Consider the following 24,741-nt stretch of genomic DNA (forward strand, 5'->3'; position numbering starts at 1 on the left):
CTGAGAAGACACATGATCTGGTAGTAGACCAGTGTCAACATGACTGAGAAGACACATGATCTGGTAGTAGACCAGTGTCAACATGACTGAGAAGACACATGATCTGGTAGTAGACCAGTGTCAACATGACTGAGAAGACACATGACCTGGTAGTAGACCAGTGTCAACATGACTGAGAAGACACATGACCTGGTAGTAGACCAGTGTCAACATGACTGAGAAGACACATGACATGGTAGTAGACCAGTGTCAACATGACTGAGAAGACACATGATCTGGTAGTAGACCAGTGTCAACATGACTGAGAAGACACATGATCTGGTAGTAGACCAGTGTCAACATGACTGAGAAGACACATGATCTGGTAGTAGACCAGTGTCAACATGACTGAGAAGACACATGATCTGGTAGTAGACCAGTGTCAACATGACTGAGAAGACACATGACATGGTAGTAGACCAGTGTCAACATGACTGAGAAGACACATGACCTGGTAGTAGACCAGTGTCAATATGACTGAGAAGACACATGATCTGGTAGTAGACCAGTGTCAACATGACTGAGAAGACACATGACCTGGTAGTAGACCAGTGTCAACATGACTGAGAAGACACATGATCTGGTAGTAGACCAGTGTCAACATGACTGAGAAGACACATGATATGGTAGTAGACCAGTGTCAACATGACTGAGAAGACACATGATCTGGTAGTAGACCAGTGTCAACATGACTGAGAAGACACATGATCTGGTAGTAGACCAGTGTCAACATGACTGAGAAGACACATGATCTGGTAGTAGACCAGTGTCAACATGACTGAGAAGACACATGATCTGGTAGTAGACCAGTGTCAACATGACTGAGAAGACACATGACATGGTAGTAGACCAGTGTCAACATGACTGAGAAGACACATGATCTGGTAGTAGACCAGTGTCAACATGACTGAGAAGACACATGATCTGGTAGTAGACCAGTGTCAACATGACTGAGAAGACACATGACATGGTAGTAGACCAGTGTCAACATGACTGAGAAGACACATGATCTGGTAGTAGACCAGTGTCAACATGACTGAGAAGGCACTTGACCTGGTAGTAGACCAGTGTCAACATGACTGAGAAGACACATGACCTGGTAGTAGACCAGTGTCAACATGACTGAGAAGACACATGACCTGGTAGTAGACCAGTGTCAACATGACTGAGAAGACACATGATCTGGTAGTAGACCAGTGTCAACATGACTGAGAAGACACATGACCTGGTAGTAGACCAGTGTCAACATGACTGAGAAGACACATGATCTGGTAGTAGACCAGTGTCAACATGACTGAGAAGACACATGACCTGGTAGTAGACCAGTGTCAACATGACTGAGAAGGCACATGACATGGTTGTAGACCAGTGTCAACATGACTGAGAAGACACATGACATGGTAGTAGACCAGTGTCAACATGACTGAGAAGGCACATGACCTGGTAGTAGACCAGTGTCAACATGACTGAGAAGACACATGACCTGGTAGTAGACCAGTGTCAACATGACTGAGAAGACACATGACCTGGTAGTAGACCAGTGTCAACATGACTGAGAAGACACATGACCTGGTAGTAGACCAGTGTCAACATGACTGAGAAGACACATGACCTGGTAGTAGACCAGTGTCAACATGACTGAGAAGACACATGACCTGGTAGTAGACCAGTGTCAACATGACTGAGAAGACACATGACCTGGTAGTAGACCAGTGTCAATATGACTGAGAAGACACATGATCTGGTAGTAGACCAGTGTCAACATGACTGAGAAGACACATGATCTGGTAGTAGACCAGTGTCAACATGACTGAGAAGACACATGATCTGGTAGTAGACCAGTGTCAACATGACTGAGAAGACACATGATCTGGTAGTAGACCAGTGTCAACATGACTGAGAAGACACATGACCTGGTAGTAGACCAGTGTCAACATGACTGAGAAGGCACATGACATGGTTGTAGACCAGTGTCAACATGACTGAGAAGACACATGACATGGTAGTAGACCAGTGTCAACATGACTGAGAAGGCACATGACCTGGTAGTAGACCAGTGTCAACATGACTGAGAAGACACATGACCTGGTAGTAGACCAGTGTCAACATGACTGAGAAGACACATGACCTGGTAGTAGACCAGTGTCAACATGACTGAGAAGACACATGACCTGGTAGTAGACCAGTGTCAACATGACTGAGAAGACACATGACCTGGTAGTAGACCAGTGTCAACATGACTGAGAAGACACATGAACTGGTAGTAGACCAGTGTCAACATGACTGACAAGACACATGATCTGGTAGTAGACCAGTGTCAATATGACTGAGAAGACACATGATCTGGTAGTAGACCAGTGTCAACATGACTGAGAAGACACATGACCTGGTAGTAGACCAGTGTCAACATGACTGAGAAGGCACATGACATGGTTGTAGACCAGTGTCAACATGACTGAGAAGACACATGACATGGTAGTAGACCAGTGTCAACATGACTGAGAAGGCACATGACCTGGTAGTAGACCAGTGTCAACATGACTGAGAAGACACATGACCTGGTAGTAGACCAGTGTCAACATGACTGAGAAGACACATGACCTGGTAGTAGACCAGTGTCAACATGACTGAGAAGACACATGACCTGGTAGTAGACCAGTGTCAACATGACTGAGAAGACACATGACCTGGTAGTAGACCAGTGTCAATATGACTGAGAAGACACATGATCTGGTAGTAGACCAGTGTCAATATGACTGAGAAGACACATGATCTGGTAGTAGACCAGTGTCAATATGACTGAGAAGTGAGAAGACACATGACCTGCTTTGAAAGACAGAACAAAACTAAATGGGAAAAATTATTGACATTGGCACTTTTCACTGGCTGTCCCTCAGGTTGTGGCAGGAGGACATATATTTGGCTGTCAAAACTGCACATTTTGGTTTTTCACCCAATAAATATTGGATTTTAGTTTCAAATTCTGGGAAAGAATTTTGGAAAGAAATATTAAGGTCTGAGTATTTGTCATAGTGTAATAGGAAATGCAGCTCTGTCTCAACCTCTCCCCTGGAGCAGAGTGAGCACAGCCTGTCCTCTCTGGGCAGCCAGGTTTGCCTGTGATGACCGGTCTCTATAGGCAGACTGTCCTCTCTGGGCAGCCAGGTTTGCCTGTGATGACCGGTCTCTATAGGCAGACTGTCCTCTCTGGGCAGCCAGGTTTGCCTGTGATGACCGGTCTCTATAGGCAGACTGTCCTCTCTGGGCAGCCAGGTTTGCCTGTGATGACCGGTCTCTATAGGCAGACTGTCCTCTCTGGGCAGCCAGGTTTGCCTGTGATGACCGGTCTCTATAGGCAGACTGTCCTCTCTGGGCAGCCATGTTTGTCTGTGACGACTGGTCTCTATAGGCAGACTGTCCTCTATGGGCAGCCATGTTTGTCTGTGACGACTGGTCTCTATAGCCAGACTGTCCTCTCTGGGCAGCCAGGTTTGCCTGTGATGACCGGTCTCTATAGGCAGACTGTCCTCTCTGGGCAGCCAGGTTTGCCTGGGATGACCGGTCTCTATAGGCAGACTGTCCTCTCTGGGCAGCCATGTTTGTCTGTGACGACTGGTCTCTATAGGCAGACTGTCCTCTATGGGCAGCCATGTTTGTCTGTGATGACTGGTCTCTATAGGCAGACTGTCCTCTATGGGCAGCCATGTTTGTCTGTGATGACTGGTCTCTATAGGCAGACTGTCCTCTCTGGGCAGCCAGGTTTGCCTGTGACGACTGGTCTCTATAGCCAGACTGTCCTCTATGGGCAGCCAGGTTTGTCTGTGATGACTGGTCTCTATAGGCAGACTGTCCTCTATGGGCAGCCATGTTTGTCTGTGACGACTGGTCTCTATAGCCAGACTGTGCTCACTGAGTCTGTACCTAGTCAGTGTTTTCTATCAGTCACAGTGGTCAGATAGCCTGACACCATGTACCGTCTGTTTAGAGACAAATAGCATTGAAGTTTACTTCGATTTTTTGTGGTGTCTTTCCAAAATGATATATTTTTCATTTTGCTCTATGGGGTTGGTTTGGGTTTGTGAACTGGGCCTCAGAACCAGCTGGCTGAGTTCTGTCCTGAGGCTCTATGGGGTTGGTTTGGGTTAGTGAACTGGGCCTCAGAACCAGCTGGCTGAGTTCTGTCCTGAGGCTCTATGGGGTTGGTTTGGGTTAGTGAACTGGGCCTCAGAACCAGCTGGCTGAGTTCTGTCCTGAGGCTCTATGGGGTTGGTTTGGGTTAGTGAACTGAGCCTCAGAACCAGCTGGCTGAGTTCTGTCCTGAGGCTCTATGGGGTTGGTTTGGGTTTGTGAACTGGGCCTCAGAACCAGCTGGCTGAGTTCTGTCCTGAGGCTCTATGGGGTTGGTTTGGGTTTGTGAACTGGGCCTCAGAACCAGCTGGCTGAGTTCTGTCCTGAGGCTCTATGGGGTTGGTTTGGGTTAGTGAACTGGGCCTCAGAACCAGCTGGCTGAGTTCTGTCCTGAGGCTCTATGGGGTTGGTTTGGGTTTGTGAACTGGGCCTCAGAACCAGCTGGCTGAGTTCTGTCCTGAGGCTCTATGGGGTTGGTTTGGGTTAGTGAACTGGGCCTCAGAACCAGCTGGCTGAGTTCTGTCCTGAGGCTCTATGGGGTTGGTTTGGGTTAGTGAACTGAGCCTCAGAACCAGCTGGCTGAGTTCTGTCCTGAGGCTCTATGGGGTTGGTTTGGGTTTGTGAACTGGGCCTCAGAACCAGCTGGCTGAGTTCTGTCCTGAGGCTCTATGGGGTTGGTTTGGGTTTGTGAACTGGGCCTCAGAACCAGCTGGCTGAGTTCTGTCCTGAGGCTCTATGGGGTTGGTTTGGGTTAGTGAACTGGGCCTCAGAACCAGCTGGCTGAGTTCTGTCCTGAGGCTCTATGGGGTTGGTTTGGGTTAGTGAACTGGGCCTCAGAACCAGCTGGCTGAGTTCTGTCCTGAGGCTCTATGGGGTTGGTTTGGGTTAGTGAACTGAGCCTCAGAACCAGCTGGCTGAGTTCTGTCCTGAGGCTCTATGGGGTTGGTTTGGGTTTGTGAACTGGGCCTCAGAACCAGCTGGCTGAGTTCTGTCCTGAGGCTCTATGGGGTTGGTTTGGGTTTGTGAACTGGGCCTCAGAACCAGCTGGCTGAGTTCTGTCCTGAGGCTCTATGGGGTTGGTTTGGGTTTGTGAACTGGGCCTCAGAACCAGCTGGCTGAGTTCTGTCCTGAGGCTCTATGGGGTTGGTTTGGGTTAGTGAACTGGGCCTCAGAACCAGCTGGCTGAGTTCTGTCCTGAGGCTCTATGGGGTTGGTTTGGGTTTGTGAACTGGGCCTCAGAACCAGCTGGCTGAGTTCTGTCCTGAGGCTCTATGGGGTTGGTTTGGGTTAGTGAACTGGGCCTCAGAACCAGCTGGCTGAGTTCTGTCCTGAGGCTCTATGGGGTTGGTTTGGGTTAGTGAACTGGGCCTCAGAACCAGCTGGCTGAGTTCTGTCCTGAGGCTCTATGGGGTTGGTTTGGGTTTGTGAACTGGGCCTCAGAACCAGCTGGCTGAGTTCTGTCCTGAGGCTCTATGGGGTTGGTTTGGGTTTGTGAACTGGGCCTCAGAACCAGCTGGCTGAGTTCTGTCCTGAGGCTCTATGGGGTTGGTTTGGGTTTGTGAACTGGGCCTCAGAACCAGCTGGCTGAGTTCTGTCCTGAGGCTCTATGGGGTTGGTTTGGGTTTGTGAACTGGGCCTCAGAACCAGCTGGCTGAGTTCTGTCCTGAGGCTCTATGGGGTTGGTTTGGGTTTGTGAACTGGGCCTCAGAACCAGCTGGCTGAGTTCTGTCCTGAGGCTCTATGGGGTTGGTTTGGGTTTGTGAACTGGGCCTCAGAACCAGCTGGCTGAGTTCTGTCCTGAGGCTCTATGGGGTTGGTTTGGGTTTGTGAACTGGGCCTCAGAACCAGCTGGCTGAGTTCTGTCCTGAGGCTCTATGGGGTTGGTTTGGGTTTGTGAACTGGGCCTCAGAACCAGCTGGCTGAGTTCTGTCCTGAGGCTCTATGGGGTTGGTTTGGGTTTGTGAACTGGGCCTCAGAACCAGCTGGCTGAGTTCTGTCCTGAGGCTCTATGGGGTTGGTTTGGGTTAGTGAACTGAGCCTCAGAACCAGCTGGCTGAGTTCTGTCCTGAGGCTCTATGGGGTTGGTTTGGGTTTGTGAACTGGGCCTCAGAACCAGCTGGCTGAGTTCTGTCCTGAGGCTCTATGGGGTTGGTTTGGGTTTGTGAACTGGGCCTCAGAACCAGCTGGCTGAGTTCTGTCCTGAGGCTCTATGGGGTTGGTTTGGGTTTGTGAACTGGGCCTCAGAACCAGCTGGCTGAGTTCTGTCCTGAGGCTCTATGGGGTTGGTTTGGGTTTGTGAACTGGGCCTCAGAACCAGCTGGCTGAGTTCTGTCCTGAGGCTCTATGGGGTTGGTTTGGGTTAGTGAACTGAGCCTCAGAACCAGCTGGCTGAGTTCTGTCCTGAGGCTCTATGGGGTTGGTTTGGGTTAGTGAACTGGGCCTCAGAACCAGCTGGCTGAGTTCTGTCCTGAGGCTCTATGGGGTTGGTTTGGGTTAGTGAACTGGGCCTCAGAACCAGCTGGCTGAGTTCTGTCCTGAGGCTCTATGGGGTTGGTTTGGGTTTGTGAACTGGGCCTCAGAACCAGCTGGCTGAGTTCTGTCCTGAGGCTCTATGGGGTTGGTTTGGGTTTGTGAACTGGGCCTCAGAACCAGCTGGCTGAGTTCTGTCCTGAGGCTCTATGGGGTTGGTTTGGGTTTGTGAACTGGGCCTCAGAACCAGCTGGCTGAGTTCTGTCCTGAGGCTCTATGGGGTTGGTTTGGGTTTGTGAACTGGGCCTCAGAACCAGCTGGCTGAGTTCTGTCCTGAGGCTCTATGGGGTTGGTTTGGGTTTGTGAACTGGGCCTCAGAACCAGCTGGCTGAGTTCTGTCCTGAGGCTCTATGGGGTTGGTTTGGGTTTGTGAACTGGGCCTCAGAACCAGCTGGCTGAGTTCTGTCCTGAGGCTCTATGGGGTTGGTTTGGGTTTGTGAACTGGGCCTCAGAACCAGCTGGCTGAGTTCTGTCCTGAGGCTCTATGGGGTTGGTTTGGGTTTGTGAACTGGGCCTCAGAACCAGCTGGCTGAGTTCTGTCCTGAGGCTCTATGGGGTTGGTTTGGGTTTGTGAACTGGGCCTCAGAACCAGCTGGCTGAGTTCTGTCCTGAGGCTCTATGGGGTTGGTTTGGGTTAGTGAACTGAGCCTCAGAACCAGCTGGCTGAGTTCTGTCCTGAGGCTCTATGGGGTTGGTTTGGGTTTGTGAACTGGGCCTCAGAACCAGCTGGCTGAGTTCTGTCCTGAGGCTCTATGGGGTTGGTTTGGGTTTGTGAACTGGGCCTCAGAACCAGCTGGCTGAGTTCTGTCCTGAGGCTCTATGGGGTTGGTTTGGGTTTGTGAACTGGGCCTCAGAACCAGCTGGCTGAGTTCTGTCCTGAGGCTCTATGGGGTTGGTTTGGGTTTGTGAACTGGGCCTCAGAACCAGCTGGCTGAGTTCTGTCCTGAGGCTCTATGGGGTTGGTTTGGGTTAGTGAACTGAGCCTCAGAACCAGCTGGCTGAGTTCTGTCCTGAGGCTCTATGGGGTTGGTTTGGGTTTGTGAACTGGGCCTCAGAACCAGCTGGCTGAGTTCTGTCCTGAGGCTCTATGGGGTTGGTTTGGGTTTGTGAACTGGGCCTCAGAACCAGCTGGCTGAGTTCTGTCCTGAGGCTCTATGGGGTTGGTTTGGGTTTGTGAACTGGGCCTCAGAACCAGCTGGCTGAGTTCTGTCCTGAGGCTCTATGGGGTTGGTTTGGGTTTGTGAACTGGGCCTCAGAACCAGCTGGCTGAGTTCTGTCCTGAGGCTCTATGGGGTTGGTTTGGGTTTGTGAACTGGGCCTCAGAACCAGCTGGCTGAGTTCTGTCCTGAGGCTCTATGGGGTTGGTTTGGGTTAGTGAACTGAGCCTCAGAACCAGCTGGCTGAGTTCTGTCCTGAGGCTCTATGGGGTTGGTTTGGGTTTGTGAACTGGGCCTCAGAACCAGCTGGCTGAGTTCTGTCCTGAGGCTCTATGGGGTTGGTTTGGGTTAGTGAACTGAGCCTCAGAACCAGCTGGCTGAGTTCTGTCCTGAGGCTCTATGGGGTTGGTTTGGGTTAGTGAACTGGGCCTCAGAACCAGCTGGCTGAGTTCTGTCCTGAGGCTCTATGGGGTTGGTTTGGGTTAGTGAACTGAGCCTCAGAACCAGCTGGCTGAGGGGACTCTTCTCTGGTTTCATCTCTTGACATTGTAGAGCTGTGTGATGGATGTTTTGGGGTCACTTGTTTTCAGATGGTTCTACAAATGAATGTCTCTTTTTTTATATTTGAATGAGGAGGGCCCAGTTCTGCTCTACATGAGTAATGTTGAGTTTTTCTTTGCACATGCAATTCAGTCTTGCAAAACTCTGCATGCAGTATTTCGATTGGATGTTTGTCCCATTTGGTAAATTCGTTATATGACGCCCCTCCCACTCTGTGAAGATCCTCCCACTCTGTGAAGATCCTCCCACTCTGTGAAGATCCTCCCACTCTGTGACGACCCTCCCACTCTGTGATGACCCTCCCACTCTGTGACGCCCCTCCCACTCTGTGAAGATCCTCCCACTCTGTGACGATCCTCCCACTCTGTGACGATCCTCCCACTCTGTGACGATCCTCCCACTATGTGACGCCCCTCCCACTCTGTGACGATCCTCCCACTCTGTGACGATCCTCCCACTAGTTGACGCCCCTCCCACTCTGTGACGACCCTCCCACTCGGTGACGCCCCTCCCACTTTGTGACGCCCCTCCCACTCTGTGACGCCCCTCCCACTCTGTGACGCCCCTCCCACTCTGTGACGACCCTCCCACTCTGTGACGACCCTCCCACTCTGTGACGCCCCTCCCACTCTGTGACAACCCTCCCACTCTGTGACGCCCCTCCCACTCTGTGACGACCCTCCCACTCTGTGACAACCCTCCCACTCTGTGACAACCCTCCCACTCTGTGACAACCCTCCCACTCTGTGACGACCCTCCCACTCTGTGACAACCCTCCCACTCTGTGACGACCCTCCCACTCTGTGACGCCCCTCCCACTCTGTGACGACCCTCCCACTCTGTGACGACCCTCCCACTCTGTGACGACCCTCCCACTCTGTGACGACCCTCCCACTCTGTGACGACCCTCCCACTCTGTGACGACCCTCCCACTCTGTGACGCCCCTCCCACTCTGTGACAACCCTCCCACTCTGTGACAACCCTCCCACTCTGTGACGACCCTCCCACTCTGTGACGACCCTCCCACTCTGTCTGCCGAATTCTCTCTCTTTGCTCTTGTTTTCCTTAATAGGAAAATGCAGCTGTTCCCCATTCATTGAGGAGACTCTCCATGCAGACACAGACAGATTATGCTCTTCTTGCTTTCTCTCAGCTCGTTCACAGCCATGTGAAAGCTACCTGTGTTGCTGATATTTAGTCCTAGATACGTGTAGTTTTTGGTGTTTTCTCATAGAACTGTGTCGAAATATAATTTATATTTCTAATCCTGATTTTTGGACCTTTTTTTTTTTTTGATGAACTGTCAGAGCCTCCTTAGTGGGAGACAGCAGACCCTCCTTAGTGGGAGACAGCAGACCCTCCTTAGTGGGAGACAGCAGACCCTCCTTAGTGGGAGACAGCAGACCCTCCTTAGTGGGAGACAGCAGACCCTCCTTAGTGGGAGACAGCAGACCCTCCTTAGTGGGAGACAGCAGACCCTCCTTAGTGGGAGACAGCAGCACCAGGTCATCTGTCTACAGCAGACCCTCCTTAGTGGGAGACAGCAGCACCAGGTCATCTGTCTACAGCAGACCCTCCTTAGTGGGAGACAGCAGCACCAGGTCATCTGTCTACAGCAGACCCTCCTTAGTGGGAGACAGCAGCACCAGGTCATCTGTCTACAGCGGACCCTCCTTAGTGGGAGACAGCAGCACCAGGTCATCTGTCTACAGCAGACCCTCCTTAGTGGGAGACAGCAGCACCAGGTCATCTGTCTACAGCAGACCCTCCTTAGTGGGAGACAGCAGCACCAGGTCATCTGTCTACAGCGGACCCTCCTTAGTGGGAGACAGCAGCACCAGGTCATCTGTCTACAGTGGACCCTCCTTAGTGGGAGACAGCAGCACCAGGTCATCTGTCTACAGCAGACCCTCCTTAGTTGGAGACAGCAGCACCAGGTCATCTGTCTACAGCAGACCCTCCTTAGTGGGAGACAGCAGCACCAGGTCATCTGTCTACAGCAGACCCTCCTTAGTGGGAGACAGCAGCACCAGGTCATCTGTCTACAGCAGACCCTCCTTAGTGGGAGACAGCAGCACCAGGTCATCTGTCTACAGCAGACCCTCCTTAGTGGGAGACAGCAGCACCAGGTCATCTGTCTACAGCAGACCCTCCTTAGTGGGAGACAGCAGCACCAGGTCATCTGTCTACAGCGGACCCTCCTTAGTGGGAGACAGCAGCACCAGGTCATCTGTCTACAGCAGACCCTCCTTAGTGGGAGACAGCAGCACCAGGTCATCTGTCTTTAGCAGACCCTCCTTAGTGGGAGACAGCAGCACCAGGTCATCTGTCTACAGCAGACCCTCCTTAGTGGGAGACAGCAGCACCAGGTCATCTGTCTACAGCAGACCCTCCTTAGTGGGAGACAGTAGCACCAGGTCATCTGTCTACAGCAGACCCTCCTTAGTGGGAGACAGCAGCACCAGGTCATCTGTCTACAGCAGACCCTCCTTAGTGGGAGACAGCAGCACCAGGTCATCTGTCTACAGCAGACCCTCCTTAGTGGGAGACAGCAGCACCAGGTCATCTGTCTACAGCAGACCCTCCTTAGTGGGAGACAGCAGCACCAGGTCATCTGTCTACAGCAGACCCTCCTTAGTGGGAGACAGCAGCACCAGGTCATCTGTCTACAGCAGACCCTCCTTAGTGGGAGACAGCAGCACCAGGTCATCTGTCTACAGCAGACCCTCCTTAGTGGGAGACAGCAGCACCAGGTCATCTGTCTACAGCAGACCCTCCTTAGTGGGAGACAGCAGCACCAGGTCATCTGTCTACAGCAGACCCTCCTTAGTGGGAGACAGCAGCACCAGGTCATCTGTCTACAGCGGACACTTGATTTCAGGGTTGTGTAGGGTGATACCAGGTGACAGTCTTCTGTTTCACAATTTGTATTTTATTTTTAACCTTTATTTAACTAGGCAAGTCAGTTAAGATCAAATGATTATTTTCAATGACGGCCTAGGAAAAGTTAACTGCCTTTTTCAGGGGCAGAACGACAGATTTGTACTTTGTAAGCTCGGGGATTTGATCTAGCAACCTTTTGGTTACTGGCCCAACACTATAATCACTAGTCTACCCTGCCGCCTCAAAATGTCGATCTTAAATAGTGTTGGACATATTGGACAGCCCTGTTTCACTCCACTTCCCTGAGGGAAGAAGTCTGTTTGCTTGTTGCCAATTTGAACCACACATTTGTTTTTAGTGTACATTGATTTAATAACATATGTTTTCCCTCCAATACCACTTTCTGTTAGTTTATAAAAAGAGCCTTGTACCAAATTGAATCAAATTCTTTAAAGTCAAAGGATTCAAAGTCTACAGAACACGTGTAGATTGTGCCTTTGTTTTGGTGTGCTTGTTTGTCAGTTAGTGTGGAGGGTGGAAATGTGGTCTGTTGTACCATCGGTTTTTACAAATCCAATCTGGTTCAGTTAGTGTGGAGGGTGGAAATGTGGTCATTAAGACAATTATGTAGTCTGCTATTTATGATACTGCAGAGAATTTTCCCCAAGTTGCTGTTAACGCAAATTAAGTCAAATTTGTCTACATTTTTATTGATTGGTGTGATCTCTCTCTGTTCTCTCTCTCAATTCAATTTCAATTCAAGGGGCTTTATTAGCATGGGAATCATATGTTCACATTGCCAAAGCAAGTGAAATAGATAAACAAAAAGTAAAATAAACAATAACAAGTTATCAGTGAACATTATACTCACAAAAGTTCCAAAAGAATAAAGACATTTCAAATGCCAGTGTTTGTGGATCTGTGTAATCTGACATAGTTAGGTATTCTGTCACTGTGTACTCTCTGTTTAGGGCCAAATAGCATTCTTGTTTGCTCTGTTTTTTTTTGTAAATTCTTTGTAATGTGTCAAGTAATAATCTTTTTGTTTTCTCATGATTTGGTTGGGTCTAATTGTGTTGCTGTCCTGGGGCTCTGTGGGGTCTGTTTGTGTTAGTGAACAGAGCCCCAGGACCAGCTTGCTTAGGGGACTCTTCTCCAGGATCATCTCTCTGTAGGTGATGGCTTTGTTATGGAAGGTTTGGGAATCGTTTCCTTTTAGGTGGTTGTAGAATTAACAGCTTTGTTACGGATTTTGAAAATTAGCGGGTATCGGCCTAATTCTGCTCTGCATTATTTGGTGTTCTACGTTGTACACGGAGGATATTTTTGCAGGACCCCAGACCCCACACCTCATAAAGGACAGTTATTTAACTCATTCAATTATTTTTAGCCAGATCCTAATTGGTATGTCACATTTAATGTTCCTTTTAATGGCATAGAAGGCCCTTCTTGCTTTGTGTCTCAGATTGCTCACAGCTTTTTGGAAGTTACCTATGGCGCTGATGTTTAGGCCAAGGTATATATCGTTTTTTTGTGTGCTCTAGGGCAATGGTGTCTAGATGGAATTTGTATTTGTGGTCCTGGCGACTGGACCTTTTTTGGAACACAATTATTTTTTATCTTACTGAGATTTACTGTCAGGGCCCAGGTCTGACAGAATCTGTACAGAAGATCTAGGTGCTGCTGTAGGCCCTCCTTGGTTGGTGACTGAAGCACCAGATCGTCAGCAAACAGTAGACATTTGACTTGAGATTCTAGTAGGGTGAAGCCGGGTGCTGCAGACTGTTCTAGTGCCCGCGCCAATTCATTGATATATATGTTGAAGAGGGTGGGGCCGGGTGCTGCAGACTGTTCTAGTGCCCGCGCCAATTCATTGATATATATGTTGAAGAGGGTGGGGCCGGGTGCTGCCGACTTTTCTAGTGCCCGCGCCAATTCATTGATATATTTGTTGAAGAGGGTGGGGCCGGGTGCTGCAGACTGTTCTAGTGCCCTCGCCAATTCATTGATATATATGTTGAAGAGGGTGGGGCCGGGTGCTGCAGACTGTTCTAGTGCCCGCGCCAATTCATTGATATATTTGTTGAAGAGGGTGGGGCCGGGTGCTGCCGACTTTTCTAGTGCCCGCGCCAATTCATTGATATATTTGTTGAAGAGGGTGGGGCCGGGTGCTGCAGACTGTTCTAGTGCCCTCGCCAATTCATTGATATATATGTTGAAGAGGGTGGGGCCGGGTGCTGCAGACTGTTCTAGTGCCCGCGCCAATTCATTGATATATTTGTTGAAGAAGGTGGGGCTCAAGCTGCATCCCTGTCTCACCCCACGGCCCTGTGGAAAGAAATATGTTTTTTTGCCAATTTTAACCGAACACATTTTATAATGTTGTATGTTTTTCCCCCAACAACACTTTCCATCAAATTGTATGGCAGGACCTTATTCCAAATTGAGTCAAAAGCTTTATTGAAATCAACAAAGCATTGCCTTTGTTTTCATTTGTTTGTTAATTAGGGTGTGCAGGGTGAATACATGGTCTGTCATACGGTAATTTGGTAAAAAGCCAATTTTACATTTGCTCAGTACATTGTTTTCACTTTTTCGCTGAGGAAATGTATGAGTCTGCTGTTAATGATTACGCAGAGGATTTTCCCAAGGTTGCTGTTGACGCATATCCCACAGTAGTTAATGGGGTCAATTTTGTCTCCACTTTTGTGGATTGGGGTGATCAGTCCTTACTTCCAAATATTAGGGAAGAGGCCAGAGCTGAGGATGATGTTAAACAGTTTAAGTGGAATTTGTGATCTGTATGTTTTATCATTTCATTTAGGATACCATCAACACCACAGGCCGTTTTGAGTTGGAGACTTTGTATTTTGTCCTGTAGTTCATGTAATGTAATTGGAGAATCCAGTGTGTTCTGGTAGTCTTTAATAGTTCATTCTAAGATTTGCATTTGATTTGTATATATCTCTTCCTCGCTCCCTCTCTTTCTCTCTCTCTCCCCCTGTCTCTCTCTCTCCCTGTCTCTCTCGCTCCCTGTCTCTCTCTCTCCCTGTCTCTCTCTCTCTCTCTGTCTCTCTAAACTAACACCACAGGTCCACAGACAGGCTAATAGTTGATCCTTTAACTGAGGAGTGAAAAGACAGAGCCTAGCCGAGTCCCGGAGACCACAGGTTGCCCTGCCATCTCCCTGTTACCACCTCCAGCAAGGCATCGGCCATGGCTAAAGGCTTCTACATCAGTAAGAACATGGGGCTAGCAGGTCTTCTGATGGGGGCTGTAGCAGTGGTCATTATCATAGCCCTGGCAGCAGTCTACGATAAAGAAAAGACCAAGAACCAGAATAAACCTGTGGATGGTGTGGCCATGTTGACCACTGCCTCTCCAACCACCTCCTCCACCCTCTCCACTCCTAAAGACCCCTGGGAACACTACAGACTGCCTGACTCCCTGTCTCCTGTCTCATACAACATCACCCTCTGGCCTCGACTGGTTGTCAACGCCTCTACTGGCCTCTACATCTTCACAGGACAGTCAGCTGTGGTGTTCCAGTGTAAGAAGGACACAGATCTGATTGTCATCCACTGTAACAAGCTGAACCTGACTCTGCTCAACGGCCACCATGCTAGACTGACTGGCCTGGATGGAGCGACTGCTCCCACCGTAAAGACTAGCTGGCTGCAGGTGAAGACGGAGTACCTGGTCATTCAGCTGAATGGGAAGCTAACTGCTGGGAAGTCCTATAGACTTTCCACAGACTTCCAGGGAGAGCTGGCTGATGACCTGAAAGGATTCTATAGGAGTGAATATACAGAAGATGGTGGTAAAAAGTAAGTACCAACTGATACTAGATACAGTAGACCCATGGATGATACTAGATACAGTAGACCCCTGGTCCTTCCTCTCTGATACTAGATACAGTAGACCCCTGGATGATACTAGATACAGTAGACCCCTGGTCCTTCCTCTCTGATACTAGATACAGTAGACCCCTGGATGATACTAGATACAGTAGACCCCTGGTCCTTCCTCTCTGATACTAGATACAGTAGACCCCTGGATGATACTAGATACAGTAGACCCCTGGATGATACTAGATACAGTAGACTCCTGGTCCTCCCTCTCTGATACTAGATACAGTAGACCCATGGATGATACTAGATACAGTAGACCCCTGGTCCTTCCTCTCTGATACTAGATACAGTAGACCCATGGATGATACTAGATACAGTAGACCCCTGGTCCTTCCTCTCTGATACTAGATACAGTAGACCCCTGGATGATACTAGATACAGTAGACCCCTGGATGATACTAGATACAGTAGACCCCTGGATGATACTAGATACAGTAGACCCCTGGTCCTTCCTCTCTGATACTAGATACAGTAGACCCCTGGTCCTTCCTCTCTGATACTAGATACAGTAGACCCCTGGATGATACTAGATACAGTAGACCCCTGGATGATACTAGATACAGTAGACCCCTGGATGATACTAGATACAGGAGACCCCTGGTCCTTCCTCTCTGATACTAGATACAGTAGACCCCTGGTCCTTCCTCTCTGATACTAGATACAGTAGACCCCTGGATGATACTAGATACAGTAGACCCCTGGTCCTTCCTCTCTGATACTAGATACAGTAGACCCCTGGATGATACTAGATACAGTAGACCCCTGGATGATACTAGATACAGTAGACTCCTGGTCCTCCCTCTCTGATACTAGATACAGTAGACCCATGGATGATACTAGATACAGTAGACCCCTGGTCCTTCCTCTCTGATACTAGATACAGTAGACCCATGGATGATACTAGATACAGTAGACCCCTGGTCCTTCCTCTCTGATACTAGATACAGTAGACCCCTGGATGATACTAGATACAGTAGACCCCTGGATGATACTAGATACAGTAGACCCCTGGATGATACTAGATACAGTAGACCCCTGGTCCTTCCTCTCTGATACTAGATACAGTAGACCCCTGGTCCTTCCTCTCTGATACTAGATACAGTAGACCCCTGGATGATACTAGATACAGTAGACCCCTGGATGATACTAGATACAGTAGACCCCTGGATGATACTAGATACAGGAGACCCCTGGTCCTTCCTCTCTGATACTAGATACAGTAGACCCCTGGTCCTTCCTCTCTGATACTAGATACAGTAGACCCCTGGATGATACTAGATACAGTAGACCCCTGGTCCTTCCTCTCTGATACTAGATACAGTAGACCCCTGGATGATACTAGATACAGTAGACCCCTGGTCCTTCCTCTCTGATACTAGATACAGTAGACCCCTGGATGATACTAGATACAGTAGACCCCTGGATGATACTAGATACAGTAAACCCCTGGATGATACTAGATACAGTAGACCCCTGGATGATACTAGATACAGTAGACCCCTGGATGATACTAGATACAGTAGAGCCCTGGTTCTTCCTCTCTGATACTAGATACAGTAGACCTCTGGATGATACTAGATACAGTAGACCCCTGGATGATAGTAGATACAGTAGACCCCTGGATGATACTAGATACAGTAGACCTCTGGATGATACTAGATACAGTAGACACCTGGATGATGCTAGATACAGTAAACCTCTGGATAATACTAGATACAGTAGACCCCTGGATGATACTAGATACAGTAGACCCCTGGATGATACTAGACACATTAGACCCCTGGATGATACTAGATACAGTAGACCTCTGGATAATACTAGATACAGTAGACCCCTGGATGATACTAGATACAGTAGACCCCTGGAAGGGGTATTTAAATACATTTGATTTGATACATACAGTAGACCCCTGGTTTGTATGAATCCTCTCAGTAGACAGCCTGAACAGTTCTTTTCATCCTGTAACATGATATTGAATCTGATCTGTTTCCAGAGTTGTAGCCACGTCTCAGATGCAGGCTACGTTCGCCAGGAAAGCCTTCCCCTGTTTTGATGAACCTGCCATGAAGGCCGTCTTCCACATAACGCTCATCCACCAACGAGGAACTGTAGCTCTGTCCAACGGCCGGGACGTTGGTTAGTTCACAGCCTATACACTACCCTCTTTGGGCTACCTCACCGTTCTCCACCCTTTCCCAAAAGTGTTCACTGATACGCTTCCTGGCATAGATTTAACAATGGTGGGAATACCTCCAGCCAATGGTGGGAATACCTCCAGCCAATGGTGGAAATACCTCCAGCCAATGGTGGGAATACCTCCAGCCAATGGTGGGAATACCTCCAGCCAATGGTGGGAATACCTCCAGCCAATGGTGGAAATACCTCCAGCCAATGGTGGAAATACCTTCCAGCCAATGGTGGAAATACCTTCCAGCCAATGGTGGAAATACCTCCAGCCAATGGTGGAAATACCTTCCAGCCAATGGTGGGAATACCTCCAGCCAATGGTGGAAATACCTCCAGCCAATGGTGGAAATACCTTCCAGCCAATGGTGGAAATACCTTCCAGCCAATGGTGGGAATACCTCCAGCCAATGGTGGAAATACCTTCCAGCCAATGGTGGAAATACCTTCCAGCCAATGTTGGGAATACCTTCCAGACAATGTTGGGAATACCTTCCAGCCAATTTTGGGAATACCTTCCAGCCAATGGTGGGAATACCTTCCAGCCAATGGTGGAAATACCTCCAGCCAATGGTGGGAATACCTCCAGCCAATGGTGGAAATACCTCCAGCCAATGGTGGAAATACCTTCCAGCCAATGGTGAAAATACCTCCAGCCAATGGTGAAAATACCTCCAGCCAATGGTGGAAATACCTTCCAGCCAATGGTGGAAATACCTCCAGCCAATGGTGGAAATACCTCCAGCCAATGGTGGAAATACCTTCCAGCCAATGGTGGAAATACCTCCAGCCAATGTTGGGAATACCTCCAGCCAATGGTGGAAATACCTCCAGCCAATGGTGGGAATACCTCCAGCCAATGGTGGAAATACCTTCCAGCCAATGGTGGAAATACCTTCCAGCCAATGGTGGAAATACCTCCAGCCAATGGTGGGAATACCTCCAGCCAATGGTGGGAATACCTCCAGCCAATGCTTATTTCAATCTCAAAGCTTGTCAGTCCTGGACTGGAAGTGCAGGCTTTGGCAGAAGGGTGGAGAACATGGCTGTAGCCTTGTTATTGATATGTACAGCCCTACTATACATGGACTGTGGAGTTGAAGACATCTCAGAAGGAATGAGTACGCTTGACAACATGTAATGAGAAAATCAACTACAGAATGCTGTTAATGGTTCATGTCTGGTAACATAACACTCTCCCTGTCTCTCTCTCTCTCTCTCTCTCTCTCTCTCTCTCCCTCTCCCTCTTTCTCTGTCTCTCTCCCTCTCTCTTTCACTCTTTCTCTGTCTCTGCCCTTCCCTCTCCCTCTCTCTCTCTCTCTCTTTATCTCTCCCTCACTCTCTCTCTACTCTCCTCCCTCTCTCTCACTCTCTCTCTCTCTCTTTCTCCCTCTGCCTCTCTCTCTCTCTCTCTCTCTCCCACCTCTCTTTTCCTCTCTCTTTCTCTCTCCCTCTCTCTCTCTCTCTCTCTCTCTCTCTCTCCCTCTCTCTCTTTCTCTGTCTCTCTCGTTGCTCTTCTCTTCTCTCGTCTCTCCCTCTCTCTCTCCCTTTCTGTCTCTCTCACTCTTTCTCTTTCTCTTGCTGTGTCTGCTCTCTCCCTCTATCTGTCTCTCTTTTTCTCTCTATCTGTCACTGCTCTTCTCTCACCACTCTCTTTTCCTTCCTTCTCTTCTCTCTCTCCAATGTTTTAGAGACCGTCAACAGCACCATAGACGGCACTGAAGTCACCATGACCAGATTTGAGCCCACTAAAAGAATGTCAACATACCTCCTGGCATTTATCGTCAGTGACTTCGATCATATCACTGGATCGATAGAGAACAACAATGTTTTGGTAATTCAATCCACCACAGAGTGCTCTGGTTATTCCCTATAAAGTACACCACATATCACTCTGGTTATTCCCTATATAGTACACCACATATCACTCTGGTTATTCCCTATATAGAACACCACATATCACTCTGGTTATTCCCTATAAAGTACACCACAGAGGACTCTGGTTATTCCCTATATAGTACACCACATATCACTCTGGTTATTCCCTGTATAGTACACCACATATCACTCCGGTTATTCCCTATATAGTACACCACAGAGGACTCTGGTTATTCCCTATATAGTACACCACATAGGAATTTGGTCCATATCAGTGCACTATATACAGTTGAAGTCAGAAGTTTACATACACCTTAGCCAAATACATTTAAACTCAGTTTTTCACAATTCCTGACATTTAATCCTAGTAAACATTCTCTGTCTTAGGTCAGTTAGGATCACCACTTTATTTTAAGATTGTGACATGTTAGAATAATAGTAGAGAGAATGATTTATTTCAGCTTTTAATTCTTTCATCACATTCCCAGTGGGTCAGAAGTTCACATACACTCAATTAGTATTTGGTAGCATTGCCTTATAGTTGTTTAGCTTGGGTCAAACGTTTCGGGTAGCCTTCCACAAGCTTCCCACATTAAGTTGGGTGAATTTTGGCCCATTCCTCCTGACAGAGCTGGTGTAACTGCACACACTTGCACACACTTGTTCAGTTCTGCCCACAAATGTTCTATAGGATTGAGGTCAGGGCTTTGTGATGGCCACTCCAATACCTTGACTTTGTTGTCCTTAAGCCATTTTGCCACAACTTTGGAAGTATGCTTGGGGTCATTGTTCATTTGGAAGACCCATTTGCGACCAAGCTTTAACTTCCTGACTGATGTCTTGAGATGTTACTTCAATATATCCACATACTTTTCCTGCCTCATGATGCCATCTATTTTGTGAAGTGCACCAGCCCCTCCTGCAGCAAAGCACCCCCACAACATGATGCTGCCACCCCCGTGCTTCACGGTTGGGATGGTGTTCTTCGGCTTGCAAGCTTCCCCCTTTTCCCTCCAAACATAACGATGGTCATTATGGCCAAACAGTTCTATTTTTGTTTCATCAGACCAGAGGACATTTCTTCAAAAAGTACGATCTTTGTCACCATGTGCAGTTGCAAACCGTAGTCTGGCTTTTCTATGGCGGTTTTGGAGCAGTGGCTTCTTCCTTGCTGAGCGGCCTTTCATGTTATGTCGATATAAGACTCGTTTTATTGTGGATATAGAAACTTTTGTACCTGTTTCCTCCAGCATCTTCACAAGGTCCTTTGCTGTTGTTCTGGGATTGATTTGCACTTTTAGCACCAAAGTACGTTCATCTCTAGGAGACAGAACGCATCTCCTTCCTGAGCGGTATGACGGCTGCGTGGTCCCGTGGTGTTTATACTTGCGTACTATTGTTTGTACAGATGTACGTGGTTCTTTCAGACGTTTGGAAATTGCTCCCAAGGATGAACCAGACTTGTGGAGGTCTACAATTTCTTTTCTGAGGTCTTGGCTGATTTCTTTTGATTTTCCCATGATGTCAAACAAAGAGGCACTGAGTTTGAAGGTAGGCCTTGAAATACATCCACAGGTACACCTCCAATTGACTCAAATTATGTCAATTTCTTGGAATTTTCAAGTTGTTTAAAGGCAGTGTATATAGTGTATATAAACTTCTGACCCAAGGGAATTGTGACACAGTGAATTATAAGTGAAATGATCTGTCTGTAAACAATTGTTGGAAAAATGACTTGTGTCATGCACAAAGTAGATGTCCTAACCGACTTGTCAAAACTATAGTTTGTTCACAATTCATTTGTGGAGTGATTAAAAACGAGTTTTAATGACTCCAACCTAAGTGTATGTAAACTTCCGACTTCAACTGTAGGTAATAGGGTGCTACAGTTTCCTCTCATTCAGATTCATGACTGATACTGCTGTGGTTAGGCTGTAGTGATGACTGATGCTGCTGTGGTTAGACTGTAGTCATGACTGATGCTGCTGTGGTTAGACTGTAGTGATGACTGATACTGCTGTGGTTAGACTGTAGTCATGACTGATAGTGCTGTGGTTAGACTGTAGTGATGACTGATACTGCTGTGGTTAGACTGTAGTGATGGCTGATACTGCTGTGGTTAGACTGTAGTGATGGCTGATACTGCTGTGGTTAGACTGTAGTGATGACTGATACTGCTGTGGTTAGACTGTAGTCATGACTGATGCTGCTGTGGTTAGACTGTAGTGATGACTGATAGTGCTGTGGTTAGACTGTAGTCATGACTGATACTTCTGTGGTTAGACTGTAAGGATGACTGATACTGCTGTGGTTAGACTGTAGTGATGACTGATACTGCTGTGGTTAGACTGTAGTGATGACTGATACTGCTGTGGTTAGACTGTAGTGATGACTGATGCTGCTGTGGTTAGACTGTAGTGATGACTGATACTGCTGTGGTTAGACTGTAGTCATGACTGATACTGCTGTGGTTAGACTGTAGTGATGACTGATACTGCTGTGGTTAGACTGTAGTGATGACTGATAGTGCTGTGGTTAGACTGTAGTGATGACTGATACTGCTGTGGTTAGACTGTAGTGATGGCTGATACTGCTGTGGTTAGACTGTAGTGATGGCTGATACTGCTGTGGTTAGACTGTAGTGATGACTGATACTGCTGTGGTTAGACTGTAGTCATGACTGATGCTGCTGTGGTTAGACTGTAGTCATGACTGATACTGCTGTGGTTAGACTGTAGTCATGACTGATGCTGCTGTGGTTAGACTGTAGTGATGACTGATAGTGCTGTGGTTAGACTGTAGTCATGACTGATACTGCTGTGGTTAGACTGTAGGGATGACTGATGCTGCTGTGGTTAGACTGTAGTGATGACTGATACTGCTGTGGTTAGACTGTAGTCATGACTGATAGTGTTGTGGTTAGACTGTAGTGATGACTGATACTGCTGTGGTTAGACTGTAGGGATGACTGATACTGCTGTGGTTAGACTGTAGTCATGAGTGATACTGCTGTGGTTAGACTGTAGTGATGACTGATACTGCTGTGGTTAGACTGTAGTCATGACTGATAGTGTTGTGGTTAGACTGTAGTGATGACTGATACTGCTGTGGTTAGACTGTAGTGATGACTGATACTGCTGTGGTTAGACTGTAGTGATGACTGATGCTGCTGTGGTTAGACTGTAGTCATGACTGATAGTTGATACTAATTGTTTGCAGGTCCGTATCTGGGCTCGGAGGAAAGCTATAGCTGAGGGACACGGAAACTATGCTCTCAATGTTACAGGACCAATGCTCAATTTTTTTGAACGATACTACAATGCCAGCTACCCACTGTCCAAGTCAGGTAAGTTAGCTTAGCATTCAGACCTGTCAGGTAAATTAGCTTAGCATTCAGACCTGTCAGGTAAATCAGATTAGCATTCAGACCTGTCAGGTAAATCAGATTAGCATTCAGACCTGTCAGGTAAATTAGCTTAGCATTCAGACCTGTCAGGTAAGTCAGATTAGCATTCAGACCTGTCAGGTAAGTCAGCTTAGCATTCAGACCTGTCAGGTAAGTCAGATTAGCATTCAGACCTGTCAGGTAAGTTAGTGTTGTATTCAGATCTGTCAGGTAAATTAGCTTAGCATTCAGACCTGTCAGGTAAACCAGCTTAGCATTCAGACCTGTCAGGTAACTCAGATTAGCATTCAGACCTGTCAGGTAAATCAGATTAACATTCAGACCTGTCAGGTAAGTTAGTGTTGTATTCAGACCTGTCAGGTAAATTAGCTTAGCATTCAGACCTGTCAGGTAAGTCAGCTTAGCATTCAGACCTGTCAGGTAAGTTAGCTTTGCATTCAGACCTGTCAGGTAAGTTAGCTTTGCATTCAGACCTGTCAGGTAAATTAGTGTTGTATTCAGACCTGTCAGGTAAATTAGCTTTGCATGCAGACCTGTCAGGTAAGGTAGCTTAGCATTCAGACCTGTCAGGTAAGTTAGCTTTGTATTCAGACCTGTCAGGTAAGTTAGCTTTGCATTCAGACCTGTCAGGTAAATTAGTGTTGTATTCAGACCTGTCAGGTAAATTAGCTTTGCATGCAGACCTGTCAGGTAAGTTAGCTTAGCATTCAGACCTGTCAGGTAAGTTAGCTTAGCATTCAGACCTGTCAGGTAAGTTAGCTTAGCATTCAGACCTGTCAGGTAAGTTAGCTTTGTATTCAGACCTGTCAGGTAAGTTAGCTTAGCATTCAGACCTGTCAGGTAAGTTAGCTTTGCATGCAGACCTATCAGGTAAGTTAGCTTAGCATTCATACCTGTCAGGTAAGTTAGCTTAGCATTCAGACCTGTCAGGTAAGTTAGCTTTGCATGCAGACCTGTCAGGTAAGTCAGCGTTGTATTCCAACCTCAGCTCCATGAGTGCATGTGTACACATGTAGGCCTACACTTATATTATACTCTGTGAAACTAAGTCTCCCAACAGATTGTTGGCTACGTTCCAAATGGCTACCTATTCCCTATAAAGTGCACTAAGGCTCTGGTCAAAAGTAGTGCACTATAAAGGGAATAGGGTACCATTTAGGCCTCCTTTATTGTCTTTTCCCCTGTAGACCAGATAGCTCTGCCTGACTTCAATGCTGGAGCCATGGAGAACTGGGGTCTGATCACCTACAGAGAGACAGCCCTCCTGTACGATCCAGCCATCTCCTCTGTTGGAAACAAAGAGAGAGTCTTGACTGTGGTGGCTCACGAACTGGCTCATATGGTAGTGTGTTCTCTATGACATCACTGTATTTCCTGTCCAACCTATGACATCCCTGTACTTCCTGTCCAACCTATGACATCCCTGTACTTCCTGTCAAACCTATGACATCACTGTACTGCCTGTACAACCTATGACATTAATGTACCTAGTGTCCAACCTATGACATCACTATACTTCCTGTCCAACCTATGACATTACTGTACTTCCTGTCCAACCTATGACATCCCTGTACTTCCTGTCCAAGCTATGACATCCCTGTACTTCCTGTCAAACCTATGACATCACTGTACTGCCTGTACAACCTATGACATTAATGTACCTAGTGTCCAACCTATGACATCACTATACTTCCTGTCCAACCTATGACATTACTGTACTTCCTGCCCAACCTATGACATCACATCCTGCAAGGAGAAACATTGCTCGAGAGGATGACTAAGGTCCACAACATGAGCGCCAGGTAATGAGAGGAAGCCCAGTTGCCAGTTGCCGGGAAGATGGAACGAGATGGATTTTGGCCAGACATTCTGCAAATTTTCTCATCAATGAAACATTTAATCTCAATACAATTTTTTGTTCACAAAACTAGATTATGTTACAAACAGAGTGGACTAAGTTTAGCAGACTTGTTGTGTTGTTTAGAAGGAGTGCAAATGGAGTTATTGCACACGCACTTCACAGAGAAGGCGTGGAAATATGCGCATACATGCTAGAACGCGCCA

At 47.7% G+C, this 24,741-nt stretch overlaps 1 protein-coding gene across 5 annotated transcripts in view; it reads left to right on the top strand.

Annotated features, from left to right (window-relative positions):
* The window catches only part of LOC109883464 (AP-3 complex subunit sigma-2), a 117,888-nt gene that overhangs the window by 48,626 nt on the left and 44,521 nt on the right, over positions 1-24,741 (top strand). For 4 of the 5 annotated variants that reach the window (XM_031812531.1, XM_031812528.1, XM_031812530.1 and 1 more), the window contains exons 2-6: positions 14,391-15,125; positions 17,203-17,345; positions 19,085-19,227; positions 22,491-22,617; positions 23,865-24,019. In XM_031812531.1, the coding sequence (XP_031668391.1) occupies positions 14,515-15,125; positions 17,203-17,345; positions 19,085-19,227; positions 22,491-22,617; positions 23,865-24,019 (1,179 nt within the window). In that variant the 5' untranslated portion in view covers positions 14,391-14,514. Of the gene's footprint in view, positions 1-14,390; positions 15,126-17,202; positions 17,346-19,084; positions 19,228-22,490; positions 22,618-23,864; positions 24,020-24,741 lie in introns of those variants that run through there. The other variant, XM_031812533.1, reaches the window with a different exon arrangement.

Source organism: Oncorhynchus kisutch, unplaced genomic scaffold (assembly GCF_002021735.2).
Source record: "Oncorhynchus kisutch isolate 150728-3 unplaced genomic scaffold, Okis_V2 Okis03b-Okis08b_hom, whole genome shotgun sequence".
NCBI lineage: Eukaryota > Metazoa > Chordata > Actinopteri > Salmoniformes > Salmonidae > Oncorhynchus > Oncorhynchus kisutch.